Source organism: Falco biarmicus, chromosome 4 (assembly GCF_023638135.1).
Source record: "Falco biarmicus isolate bFalBia1 chromosome 4, bFalBia1.pri, whole genome shotgun sequence".
In the NCBI taxonomy this organism is placed as follows: domain Eukaryota; kingdom Metazoa; phylum Chordata; class Aves; order Falconiformes; family Falconidae; genus Falco; species Falco biarmicus.
Window position 1 is genome coordinate 13,723,019 of NC_079291.1, and position 13,324 is coordinate 13,736,342.

General features: G+C 38.1%; 1 protein-coding gene across 6 annotated transcripts in view; it reads right to left on the reverse strand.

The window, feature by feature from the left end:
- Window position 1: 1 nt before the first annotated feature.
- The window catches only part of NPHP3 (nephrocystin 3), a 29,502-nt gene continuing 16,179 nt past the window's right edge, over window positions 2-13,324 (reverse strand). Inside the window, exons 17-27 of one of the 6 annotated variants that reach the window (XM_056336259.1) lie at window positions 12,523-12,687; window positions 11,909-12,006; window positions 10,949-11,071; window positions 10,388-10,577; window positions 10,004-10,245; window positions 9,530-9,605; window positions 8,226-8,353; window positions 5,792-6,032; window positions 3,759-3,884; window positions 2,738-2,853; window positions 2-2,541 (exon numbers count right to left, since the gene is read on the reverse strand). In XM_056336259.1, the coding sequence (XP_056192234.1) occupies window positions 2,361-2,541; window positions 2,738-2,853; window positions 3,759-3,884; window positions 5,792-6,032; window positions 8,226-8,353; window positions 9,530-9,605; window positions 10,004-10,245; window positions 10,388-10,577; window positions 10,949-11,071; window positions 11,909-12,006; window positions 12,523-12,687 (1,686 nt within the window). In that variant the 3' untranslated portion in view covers window positions 2-2,360. Of the gene's footprint in view, window positions 2,542-2,737; window positions 2,854-3,758; window positions 3,885-5,791; window positions 6,086-8,225; window positions 8,410-9,529; window positions 9,606-10,003; window positions 10,246-10,387; window positions 10,578-10,948; window positions 11,072-11,908; window positions 12,007-12,522; window positions 12,688-13,324 lie in introns of those variants that run through there. The other 5 variants (XR_008821466.1, XM_056336260.1, XR_008821465.1 and 2 more) reach the window with 5 other exon arrangements.

Sequence of the window (13,324 nt, forward strand, 5' to 3'; positions counted from 1 at the left end):
GCGGCTTTAAGGGTCTTTTTTTAATTAAAAAGGCATTTACAAGTAGAAATCTGCTCCAACTATAAAACATAACTGAAAGTTTATTACTTTTGTTACGCATTACAAAGCACACTGCAAGGGTTTCATCCAGCTTTGTTTATTTGGCAAACCCGTAAAAGAAGTTCTCCATTTCTGCAGCATTCTGACTATGATGAAATCTCCATTGAAACTGGTGACGCTTTGGTCTGAGGTGCAGTTATACATAGAAAAATTATTTGGCATACATCAGCTATACAATTATTTTTTAATGTCCATGAGGTACAGCTACAATGACATGGACAACTATCTTGAGGCTATTCAGCAACAGTCACACCAGCAGCAATAGTTATGGCCAAAATGGGGCCTGCAAGACCCTCCACTGTTACTCATAATGCTATTTTATTTCTGTAATAATTTTGGGGGGGTTGACAGGGTAAGCAGATTGTTTCCTCACGGTCTCTGCTAATGGGCCATAGGTGGTTGGGATCTGCTCTGCTTTTTAGGGACTGATTTTTCTTCCAAAAGCAACCCTGCAACCTACGAGTAAGTTGGAGAGAAGTCACTCAAGGGAAAATAGTAACAGTTCAAAATTGGAAATGACTAAATGGGAAGAGGGCTGATAGAACACTGAAGGTCTAGAAAAGCAGCTCCCTATTTAAGCCAGTAACATTAAGGAAAACTATTTAGGAGAGCAAGGTACATCATTATACGTGTTAAAATCAGAAGTGATAAGCTAGATACGACATCTGGTAATTCATAGCACAAAACATTAGAGGAGGGAATTACCAGGTCTGAGAAGAGTAGGCAACAGACACACATACAAGCTGGCAAGGATGAGGTTTTTGGGCTTGGCTTTGGCTTTTTTTTTGTTTTGGTGGTTTTGGTTGGTTAGTTACAAGGTTGGTGGGTTTTTTTCCCTTTTTGCCCCTCTCCTTACTCAGTAACAATCCTGCAAAGAACTCTGTTGTTTTCAGAAGTTTTCAAGGTGGCTGGAATACAGTGGATTCTTTGATTAAATCCCCATTTTCTAAAGTAAAAGGAAAATACTTAGAGAGCTATTACAAAGTGTCAGCTCTTGTTGATGTACTGTAATAACTTCAAGAGCTATATATTTTTATTTTTTTCCAACTAAATCGTAATCTTAAAAATCAAATTTGGGTTGTGTATTTGTTCTGTCAGTTTTATATACTGTTTCTTTTGCCAAGTTACAGCCTTGCCAAAATATTTAAATCCTTCTAAACAAAACAAAGGCTGAACAGGTTATATTTAACTCTACTCTAAAAAGGAAAAAATGCTGTGGAAGATAAGTACCCCTTTGACATAAAGGCCATTTGCATTTTTCAAACTCTATCAAATAAATCTTCACATCAGTTGCTTCGAACATGATAGTGAGGCTTCAAGTAATTTTTCACTTATATTCAACTTTTTACAAAATCTTTTCTTTAGTATGTATTTAAATTGATTCACGGATTTATGCATTGAATGAGAACAGACTTCAAACTGGTTCTTCTAGATGACCAGGGCATTAAGAAATGACGGGCAGGTAGGATTGACTAGCATCTCTTTATCTGAGGGCAAACTGTTTTGTATCACTAGGTTTCTCCAATACAAACATTCTTGTATTTTAAGGGATTCAATGAGATTTAATGGTGAACGTATCACTAAAGGGTCAACAACAGGGAGCTGGGTCATAGAATCCCTCACTGGAAATATTCTTACTGAACACAGTGAATCTGTTAAACACCTGTAACTGTAGGTGACAATATATTTAGATATATTAGCTTTCCAAGGAAACCCAATTATTTTCGCACAAATCCCTTGAATTAAGTTTGCTTAAAGCTGAAATCACCCTGCAAGGTAAAGCTTTGGGTGGAACAGTATTTTGACTTTTTCAAAATTACTCTCTCTTTAGAAACAAATTCAAAAGCTTCTGAAAAGGCAGAAAAGATTGATGAAACAAAAATACACAAATCATCTAAGCCAGGCTATTACAACACAGAAATAAGAACTACCCTACAGAGTATATACAGTTGGTTCAACTTGCTGTAATCCTGGCGCTTAAGCTAAGAGGTATCAAATCCACATTTTTGGTGTTAACTGTAACTTTAGCTAGTAATTAATATGCGTATCTATATACAATGGAAGAAACTCACTTTGTACCATAGAGTCTGCAAAGTTAACGTGGAGGGATTTCAAGCTTAAAGATCTGTTTCCCCGTCATTCATGAAGACAGGTGTTGGTCCCAAAATAGTACATTAGCCTAGGAAAAATAAGTTTGTCTTAATAATTTTATGTCTGCTTTACAATAGCAATAGACTGCCTTTTCTTTGAGCAGGTTTATATCACCTTTGTCCATGTTCCAGGAAAATGTTTGGTGATAACGCACTTTTTAAGCTGAATGTATCTCCATTCGATGAGTGTCGAGAAGTTGCTTTTCCACCTATCAACAAAGTCTCTGCTTCTTTTATTTCCATAGCTCTCTTGTAAAGTTCAGCTGCCTTCTCAAAGTCTCCCCCTTCGTAGCTTTGGAGCAGAGTAAAACAAAGTTGAAACAAGCAAATAAAACAAGTCAATTCATTTAAATTGAAATGCATAATATGCTATCAACAAAGTTTACTTAAAGCTCTCTACTTTCCTGGACAGAAGTCCAGGATGTTTTGTTTTATCCAGCAATTTTTATAGTAACTTGATTTTATAGGGCTAAAGCATACAATCTTACCTTAGCACAGCCAAGTTTTTCAGAGTTTCCCCGACACGAGGATGCATGTGACCAAAGCTGTCTTCATAAATCTTTAATGCACGTTCATAAAGAGGTAAAGCTTCAATCTGCTTTTTCTTTGGGTAGTAGAAAGTTGTTTGTTACAGACGTAGATTACATTTGTTATTATTTTTTCCAACATAGTATCAACACATCCTATATTCAGTCATGTGTATTTAACCAGACAGGTGTTTTGAGTTCTTGATACTGTTGACAGATGAGTATGATAATTGAGATTGTCAAAGCAACTGGCTTGCACTTGCAAATGCAATTCCCATAATATTATCATAATTAGCACCTGGGACTTCTTCAGCAGTTTTGAAAAAATCTCAGTCCTAAAAGTCTGGAATTACCAGATGCTCTTTGATTTTACCTGAGGCAGCTTTAATACTTGTTTAAAATCAGATATGCAGATTGCAGAAATACAGGAAACAAGCAAACAATCTACAGCTCACTCCTATTGATGCTAAATAATTAATTTGGCAAGCTGATTGCACCTCCTTTGAATCTCATAGTAGTTGCAGACTTCCTAGACAGTCCACAGCCTTCTCAGGTTTTTAGTTGCACAGAGTTGCAGTTGGCCACAGTGAACACTCTTTATTCATGGACATAAATTTCAAAGGATTGTGTTTCCCTCCAAGTCAGCAGTGGAGCTGTGTTTCATCTTACTGTGAGAACCACCATATTGCAGAAAATGCTGTACTCCAGCTCTAGTCTTATAAAGCATGTGGGCATGCTGAATAATCTGAAAAGTATTAGCCCGAGCGTTCTTGTGAAATACCACTAACAGCAATTACCTGTTCCCTGCATACATTTTCCTTGCCAAATAACCTTTCAATCTTTACAATGGAACCTAAGAATTTGCAAATCTTACAAGGAATTTCCCTTTTAAATGTGATCAAGTTTCTTTGGTATCATTTAGGAACAAATCATAAAAAGCCTAGCACAGGAATAATAAACATGTAAGACATGAAAAACTTACCATCTGACAATAAAGGACAGCCAGATTTACCAAAGCAGTTGCTACACTAGGGTGTTTTGGGCCAAAAGACTTCTGTCGAATTTCAACCGCTAGCTCGTACAGAGGAACAGCCTTGTCAAGTTTTCCCTAGAAATAATAGGGAAAAAATGATTCTGTTCTCTTGTGTTAAAATGGTAACAGCCAAATCTATTTTAAACAAAAAGCCCTGGAGATGTGTTTCCAGAATAAGGGTTTCACTTTCATTAATTAATTCTGCACAGATTGTTTCTCATTAATATTTATCATGAACTAATTTTCCAAAACACTGAGCATATTCAACTCCCAGCTCAGTTATGTCTATTTCTTTAACTTTTCCCCGTAAGTGTCTCATTGAGAAGGCTGTTTGTTAAAAACAATTTTCAGTTGTACTTCTATCCAAATAACTTTCTCCACTTTTATTTCCTCATTCTGCCGTACAAGAAAGCAGAACTTACTTTTTGTCCTAAACGGACTAAATTTCACTGGTGATATGGGAATGTAGCTGCCTTAACTTTCGAGCAGTCTTCTGCTTGCTGAAGCGGTGTTTGCACCATCTTTGGAACAGCTGCAGTGCCCAGCGTCATTTCAAGTACCTGTTGCTTCCCAGTCACCATACTGAGACTTTGGTTTCTCTAAAATACCCTTCCCTTATTCCAACTAATGTTTTAATGTAGATTATTTTTCCAGAAAATCTGTTCTCCTCCAATTCTCAGTCTGCTCACACATGAACTGGACATACTTCAGAAGTGTGTTGAGGCTTCTATTACTAGAATGTCAATTCCCGTGTTTAATAGCAATCAGAACTTAAATACAGCAAACGTCCGTTGTATAATGGTTTACCATAACTGCAAAATTCAAATCAAATTGCTTCCTTTTTTCAAAGCATCACCACACCACAGTTTGAAGATGATTAGTAATTCATCTGGAATAAATACTTATTTATAAATAACTGTAATTTTCTACATCTGATTCCCGTCCCTTCTCTTCCTCCCCTCTTCCCTGCATCACTAGTACACCATGAATTTTGATTTGTGCTCCTCCAAACTAGCAAAGAGTTTCTTAATGCAAATATTGAGTGCTTTTGCAGTTTCCAGCAGCACAAAAATTAGAAGCAGAAGTGAGCAGGAAATACGTGACCCAAAACAATTTAATGGACATAAGAGCAGGGAACAGTTATTGAGCACAACCACAGGCGCATCTGATCCAAGGGATTATCTTCACGGACTCTTTTCTCTTCGAAGAATGGTAAAATGTGAAAATATAAAAGAAAAAAAAATATTTTCATACTCTGGATTTGATCTTGGTTCAACAGCTGGAAACCTTACATCACTCTTACACTTATGATATTGAATGATTAGAACAACCATCTGCAAGCACAACTATTCATAAAACATCTTGAAATGATGAAATGCAGAAGTTTATACTACTGTTAATGTTATTCCCTGTAGTGCATGTCACAGTGGGTTAACTCTTCTTTCAGTGAATCAACATAAGCTTGTGGTGGCTCAGCCAAAGGGATTATTTTTTAAGTATTATGTCCCTTGTGAACCTTCAAGTTACTCTCAATTTGACTGTAAAATTCAAGGTCACTGTGTAAAAAGAACTATCCCTACACCCTGAAACATGATTTTTCTATTAAGGCACACATGACCAAACTCTTGTATGCACAAGTCACATGGCAGACACTGGAGAACTCAAATGCAGTTGGGAAGAGCTTCCCTCACTGCAGCTAAAACACTAGCTTTTAACCAAAACAGAAATTCTCCATCGTGAATACTGAGAACAATGAAGACATTATTCATAAATAGCTTTCCTTTAAGTAAAGCATGCTTCGAAAAATCTGCTGGGCTTTTTGGAAACAGACTGAGGCCACTGACTACATCTTTCATGCATGGTGTGTGTGGAACACCAATAGCAGACAAAATTCCCACGCCCCACTCCTCTTGGATTGAAGACTGTAGCAATGCAAGGCATTGCAGTTAATTTAGGTGGTAAGAGAAGAGGCTTGTGCTTACCATCTTTTTGTATAGCACTGCCAGGTGTTTCACAGTATAAGCCAAGGAGGGATGATCTGGAGCCAGTGCTCTCCTCCTGATATCTAAAGCTTTTTCATAGAGTTCCTCAGCCTTGTCATAGTGCTTCTTCTCATTGTACAAGGCTGCCAGATTGTTCAAAGACTGTGCACAGTCTGGGTGGTTGGGTCCCAGGACTCTCTCTCTCATTTCCAAGGAGCGCTTCAGAAAAAGCTCTGCTGTCCTACAGAACACATTCATTCAGTGATATTTTAAAGCTGGTAACATCTGTACAGGCTGAAGTGAAACAGAACAAACTCAGCCTTGGAAAGTGCACAAATACTGACATCTGGAAATAGACTTTTCTCAGAATAAGCCAATGCCAGATCAGCAATTAATTTACACAGTGAGGAACTATACATCCCAGATATGGTCCTGCTATGCAAGCTGACCATAAGAATGCAGACAGAAAGCTGGTCAATATACCCCTGTGCAATCCTGGATCCCTCCTGTCAAGGACTGACAAGCCAATCTAGCAGATTTCAGCAGACTTTACACTACCCCATAGCTGCTCTTTTATTTAATTCAGCCTATATCTTCAGTTATGCAAATAATCCTTCTTTATTCAAGACATTCTACTGACTTCAGGGCAACTCCTCATAGTAGTCAAGTACTTCCCATAGATAAAGCAACAGTGGAATATAAAGTAAAGGTTCAGAACGCCCCACTTATTTTTCAAATAACTTTAAAGAATAGAAAATATACTACAGAGTTCAACAGACAGCTTTCATACCAAAGGGCGAGAAATTTATGTGTATCATGAGCTAGATTATGGCGGTAGAGCCCATCTAGAAGTAACAAAGTAGAAAAGACTCTGTGTAATGCCACCATTCAAGTGTTTCCCTGTCAAAAGGGTATATTTTCTCTCACTAGACTAGCTTACTACCATTACGTTACAGATTTACAGCAGCTCCTCCATCACAAACAACGGGTGATCCCCATGTAATACTGGTAGCATCCAGTATAACTAGGCAGTTTGTCATCCTGACATACACCTAATTCTGCGTGACGCTATTCCCAAGAGGTCAGCTTAGTAAATTGGAAAAATCCACTTCGCACTAGATAAAAAAATAAAAAAGACCATTTATACACAGAACTGTAGGTTCAATTCTGGAACTCTTAGACAAGTGTCAAAAGGTGCTGACCCCATGCAAGGGCTAGAGGATGATGTGTGATATAGCATATAACAAAGTGACATAGCCTTCTGCCACTGATTTCATTCTAACTGCATCAAATTTATGAAAAAAATTCAATTTTGGACTTGCCGATTCAGAACAGACATACAATACCCATTTAGAGAAATGACTTAAACCTTTACTAGAACAAAGTTTAAACTTTTGGTCACCTATGAAATAGTGGAGATATGGTTACTCTAGAAGCGGGTTGTGTTGGACAGGAACTACATATGAATAATGTGGAATATAAAATGATTGTGTATGAGGTTAGATCGGTATCACTCCTTTATAATCAGTCACTTCAGTATGACTTCATGAGGGTAAACTGACGAAAACTCCTGCATTTCCAACAACTGTTAAAAATCAGTTGCTTCACTGTAAAGGTCCTGCATTTAACAGAGATTCTGTGTTCAGATCCTACATTATAACATACTTCTGTAGTTATCCAACAACTACTGGTGACATAAACATCAGATATAGGAAGAATGTAAAAATACTTCCAGAATTTATTTGGTGCTTTTTTGCTGTGCACTTACTTTCTCCTCTGAAGAGATTCAGTTCAGCAGAGTGGGATTTAAAGTCACTTTACAATCACCTCACAACACAGTTTTAGACTACTCTGTGGACTGAAGAAGTTGATATGAAATGTGGCTAACCATGCAATCAGAACTGTTCTGCACATTTTGTTCCCCCTCAAAACCCCTGCTTATCTCTCTGCTTTTAGAATACCTTTGTGCTTGTTCTGTCCTCTTTTTCCCTTAAAAAGGCTAGCAGGGTAGGAGCCTGAGGATTACAAGCACATTGAGTATTTAACTCGTTATCTCTTATAATATGACAATTTGGAGTGACAACAATCCTGCTCTTCAAGGATGAACACTATAAAGGAGGGTAACAAAATAGTGAAGCTGAGTAGAAGGGGCATAAATTTTGAGAGAGAAATGGTATTTGCAATGAACGCTAGTTAACTGTCAAACATCAATTCTGAACACAGAAAATGCACCGACTTGGTAAACACTCACATGCTAACCGCATGAACTCTAGAAAATACAAGTAAATTTCACAGTAAACAAAAACCAGTAGAAAGAATCAGGATGGCACCATAATGAGTCATGTCTCTACATTTAATGCCAGTCCTCAATGCTTTGCTTCCATTTAGATCTATGAGAGCACTCAGTGTATGTGTCAAAACTAATACAACTTACTCAAGATTATTCTGCAGGTAATAGAGGACTCCAAGCTCATTGAGGGTTCGAGCATTATCTGGTGTATCCTTGCCTAATGTGAGCTCTTCCAGTTGCAGGGCTCTCTGACGCAGGAGAGCAAAGCCACACTACAGCAAAGCACAAGGTAATGCAAGCCAATCACCATTACTTTTAAAGTGTACAACTGAAAACAGAAAATCAAAAGACTCAGTTTGGTGCCACAGCAGCACAATAATCCTACCTAAGTTCTCATTTGAAGCTAAATAGCACATAGGCATTCTGCTTATTTACAATCCAACTGTGAATTTCACCAAAAATGCTTCCAGGAAATTTAAATTACTGTGCTGTCATACAGCTTTGTTTTCCCTGTATCCCACATGCTAATCTGCTTAAACTCCACAGTTCAAATAACCAATATGGATCAAATTCTTAGTTTTAGAAGCTCAAAAGTTAAAATCAAGTTAAAACTCTTATCCTAAATGCCATATAAAAAATGCATATAAAAGTATTTCTCAAGGCTTTACATGGATCCTTGTAGAATGGACTGCCAAGCTAATGTTTACATGCGAAGGCAATTACAAATAAAAAGTGCAGCCATTGATACACACTCTACCTATTCTTGATCTTTGCAGTCTTAACAAAAAATATTTGTGTAGTAGAACTCATCGCAGAAATGGACAAAACTTCCATGATCCAAATTAATTTGTATTTGAGCACTGTGGAAACAGAACATTTTTATGGCTTTTCACCACTATCATTAGAGTCACAACTAGAATTCTGGAGTTACTAAATGAACTCCTGTAGGACAAGCACTACATTACAAACAAATCCTTAGCTCTAAAAGTACAAAAGGAACTCTGTAGCTGAAAAACACAGAAGAAAAAATAAGGAAGAATTCAGTATGGCACCTAATACTATTACTGGGATTATCCACTGCAGTAAGCACTGTGTTCACTAATATTTGTAGGATAAATGGCTCAGTTATTTTGGAGAACACTTTCTTTCTGTTGCCACTTTGACAGCCAATTCTATCAGCAGTAAATCTGTACCCCCAAAACCATATATCCACTTATTTCTTTTCCACCTTTCTCAACTCCATACCAGTTGTACTGATGCATCTTCACTTCCAGCAGAGTTGAAATTTCCAGCAGTCACCAAAAGCTGCTGCTAGACTACTTCACTACCTATGTCCTTAATTATCAAAAGCACTGGAGCTTTGTCAGCTCTGCTGACACACTTTATCATCTATTTAGCAGAGTCGCAGCATGCCCTGCGCTTTTATTAAATATCAAAAATTTCCTTACCAGACTGCCTTTCTGCCTTGCTGCTTTTTGGCGTATTTTGAAGGACTTTTTTCTCAGTTGCTCAGCTTGTTCATATCTGAAAACAGTTATTTATAGTGTTAAAAGAATGCCAAATGTAGCATCAGTGAGTATTTTGGAAAGCTTTTAAGTTACTTGAGTATTGCAATTTAATAAGAATCTTGGGGAAGAAAAAAAAAATATCACATTTTTTGTCAAAGATAAAAATATCCAAAATGCTTTGGGCCAGAAAAATCTCCTCCTCTATCTCTAGAGGTTTGTTGTTAAACTAAGCACAAAAGTTGGCCCCTATTGGGTGGCCTGCTACAAGAACACAGAGGGGATGCTCATGGTTGCATTGGAACTTCTGAAATCCTCAAAAAGAACCAAAGAAACATTCTGGCTTCAGGGAGAAAATCTTTGCTCTTATTTTTGTACCACCTCAACGTAAACGGAAAATACCAGTGTAAAGCTTACTTGTTCTGCTTTTGGTATAAGGTTGCAAGTGCATCAAGTTCACGGGCTACCTGAGGATGTTCACCTCCGTAAGCATTTTCAGAAATTTCCAGTGCCTGTTTATACAACTGTTCAGCATTTCCAAACTTTTTCCACTGAACATAAACTCCTGCTAGCTGGTGGAGTGACTGCGCCACCCTTGGGTGGTCTGGATCCAGTGCAGTCTCTCGAATCTCCAGAGACCGCTGCAGAGGAGCTACAGCCTGTAACAACAAAGTTCAGAACATAATGGCAGCAGGCAGCATCCTGTATGCTACAGTAAGTTAACAACTGCAACAGAAAGCACACAATGAGCTCTGCTTAATTTGCCTTCTTGCTGTTACAACAATCTCTAAATGTACTTACCTGACTGAGAAGACCTAGGTCCTTAAGAAACCGTCCCAGGGTCTCATAAAGATCAGCCAGGCAGATCATACTTTCCTCTCCCTCACAGCTTTTTTCATATTCTTTCAGAGAGTCAAAATACTCAGCTGCCATAGAGCTCTTATCTTTCCCAACCAGCTGCCAGTAACTCAGCAATTCTGCAAAATGTCCCCTGTTTTAACAAGGAAATAAGAAGCTCATCTTATCTCTGATACCCCTCTATTCAGACTGATGCTAACTTAGAGGAAAAGGGCCATATGCATGAATGTTGTCTTTATGCTACAGCATCTACAGAGACAATCCATGGAGACTAATGCTATTCAACAGCAGTATTTCTCCCTTTACCAACCCCCAGGTATAACAGAATAGAAAAAAATACGATTTTTAAGTTTTGAATAGCAAATTTGAATTTGTAATTGAATTTAGCATTCCAGGCTCTACTATTTAAGTTCCTTTAACCTCTATCTGTCATTTTCTGATTTATATTGACAAAGAATTACTTTGAAATATTTATAACTGCCAAAGCAGTGGCTACCTTTGTACCTTTTGTAAAGGTTTTGGGATACAAAGAGATTCAAAAGACACTTGTGTAGCTTTTGCTTATCACCCTGCTGTTGGAAGAGCCAGGGAAGTTCATCTGCACTTCTCCAAGTCACTCGGTCTCGACTATTGAAAGAAAAGCAAATAAAAATAAAAACTCTGAGAAGCCTAATAGAACTTGTCAATTTGATGTGAGAACTAGGCAAGCATACAATTGCCATACCTGAATGACTAAACAGACTACTGCAAGACCTACGTACTCCATTTCCCCACATCTTACTTTTACCTCAGAGGGTACTGGAACCCCCAGGTACCCCACAGGAAGCTGCTCCTCCCTCCCATACGGGCTAATCTACGCCTGCTAGCAGGACTACAGCTCTGCAGCAGCCCACTGTCCCTTCGCACCTCCTTTGCCCGGCACACCATGGCCCTCTTAGCTTTCTGCTACCTAGAAGTGGATGCTCTGAGGAACAGTAAGTAGTAGCCCACAGCTGGGACACACTAACTCAGGACTATAAATGCAAATCAGTTTTCAAGCTGGATATGAACTTGTAGCTGTTCAGCTGCTTACTGCATCTCCTCTTTTGTATCGCTGAATGCATGTGGTCTTCTGCTGCTCCTTCATGCTCTGAGCAACCTCAAATTTCCTAGTATTTACTTGGAGCTAAAAATCCACACGAGTCAGTCACCACAAAATAACTGATGCGGTACAAATTCATGTCCTACCATTACACATGATAACTTCACTCTATGCCCATTCCCCTCCACAGCCCTCAATCTTTTCCAAGATTAAAAAGCAACATATCAATAATAAACTGCTAAGCTGACAACTAGGGTTTTGGAGAGTTATTTTGCCATAATAATGTACTAAACTGAGTCAAAGAATCTATGTGAAGAAATCAAAAATATCCACAGGGCATAAAACCTTTATGGTTTAGCACAGCTTGAGGAATTCTGACCTACCTTAGCTGCATGGTGAAATACTCCACTAGTTTTTGTCTATAGGCAGAAATAACATTTTCACCTTCTTCCATATACTCTAGTCTCACCATCTCCCAAGCCTGAAAGAGTATAATTGAGAGAAAGAGAATGCATTTTATTAAGTGGTGATGATATACAGGGTGCTATGAAACTTGTCTCGTGTTGTAGAACTGAATATCTTTCTATGACAACAGCACTACAAACAGGTCATCTTATATTAGATCAAAGCTCTGGTATTATTCAGATAATATCTGGTATTATTCAGATAATAAATATTCCCTTCTCCTTCAATTCTGCTTGGTTTTTGCGGAACCAGTTTTTTCTATGACACCTGAGTTAACAACTAATAGATCAGAAATTTCTGAAGGTTTGAAATGCCAGGTTTTCAACTGCTGAACAATACTGACCAATACTGGTATCATAGTTCTAGTAACTTTCAAGACGATTCTAACATCAGACCAGATGTTAAGGAAAACGGATGAGCAAACACAAACAATATCATGGCCTACCTAGTTAACAACAGAACTTAACTAAGAAACAGCAGGGGCTTAGGGGGTCAAGTTTTACTTACACGTGTTTAGAATTACAAAATTTACCTGGAGGTGCTGGAACTTCAGCAAACCACAGCCGTATGTCAGCAAACACATTTTGTGCAGGCTATGAACAAGCGAGGCTAACACTGCAGAAGATAGTTCAGGATAAAGGTCCATCAGCTCTGACTCACTCACACCATTGTGGCTAACACCGATGACACACAGTATCTACAGAAAGCAGAAAAATAATTTTACACAGTCAGCAATATTTGGTACACAGTTTAGTTACACAATATTTTTCTTGGCATTTCAGTGTATCACTGTGTATAACTTTATAGGCCAAGGGGAAAGAAAAACCCAAACCTGCCTACACAAGCCCTTTCCCTCTTCTGTCCTCAAAGAGTAGTCCTCAGCACTAATAGATTAATATTCTAATAGATAAAGCACCAAATAGGATGCTCTGGGACAAACAAATGCCTCCTTAGACTTTCCTCTAGAACACTGTGGGAAAATAACTCCTTTACCATAACGGATTTCCACCTAAGTAAAATATGCTAAAAGGTCTTATGCTGCCAGCACCAAAAAACTTCCAGCAATTATTGAGTAGCATGTCCTAATCAAAAAAATGTCCCACAGAACAGGGAAATTCTGCAAAGGTATAAAGAGGAATCAGACATCTAGTAAGTGGTGCCCTGTATTCACAAGATACCATGTTTTAATTACATTTACTATGCTCAATGTAGTTAATCATTGGATCAGGGCAGTGATTGGCAAGGAAGTGCTAATTCTGTATCTCATCATAGTGCAAAAGTTCTGTTCTGTTCTGTAAGACAACGGCTTAGTTGAAATTTAATGCAAAGCATTT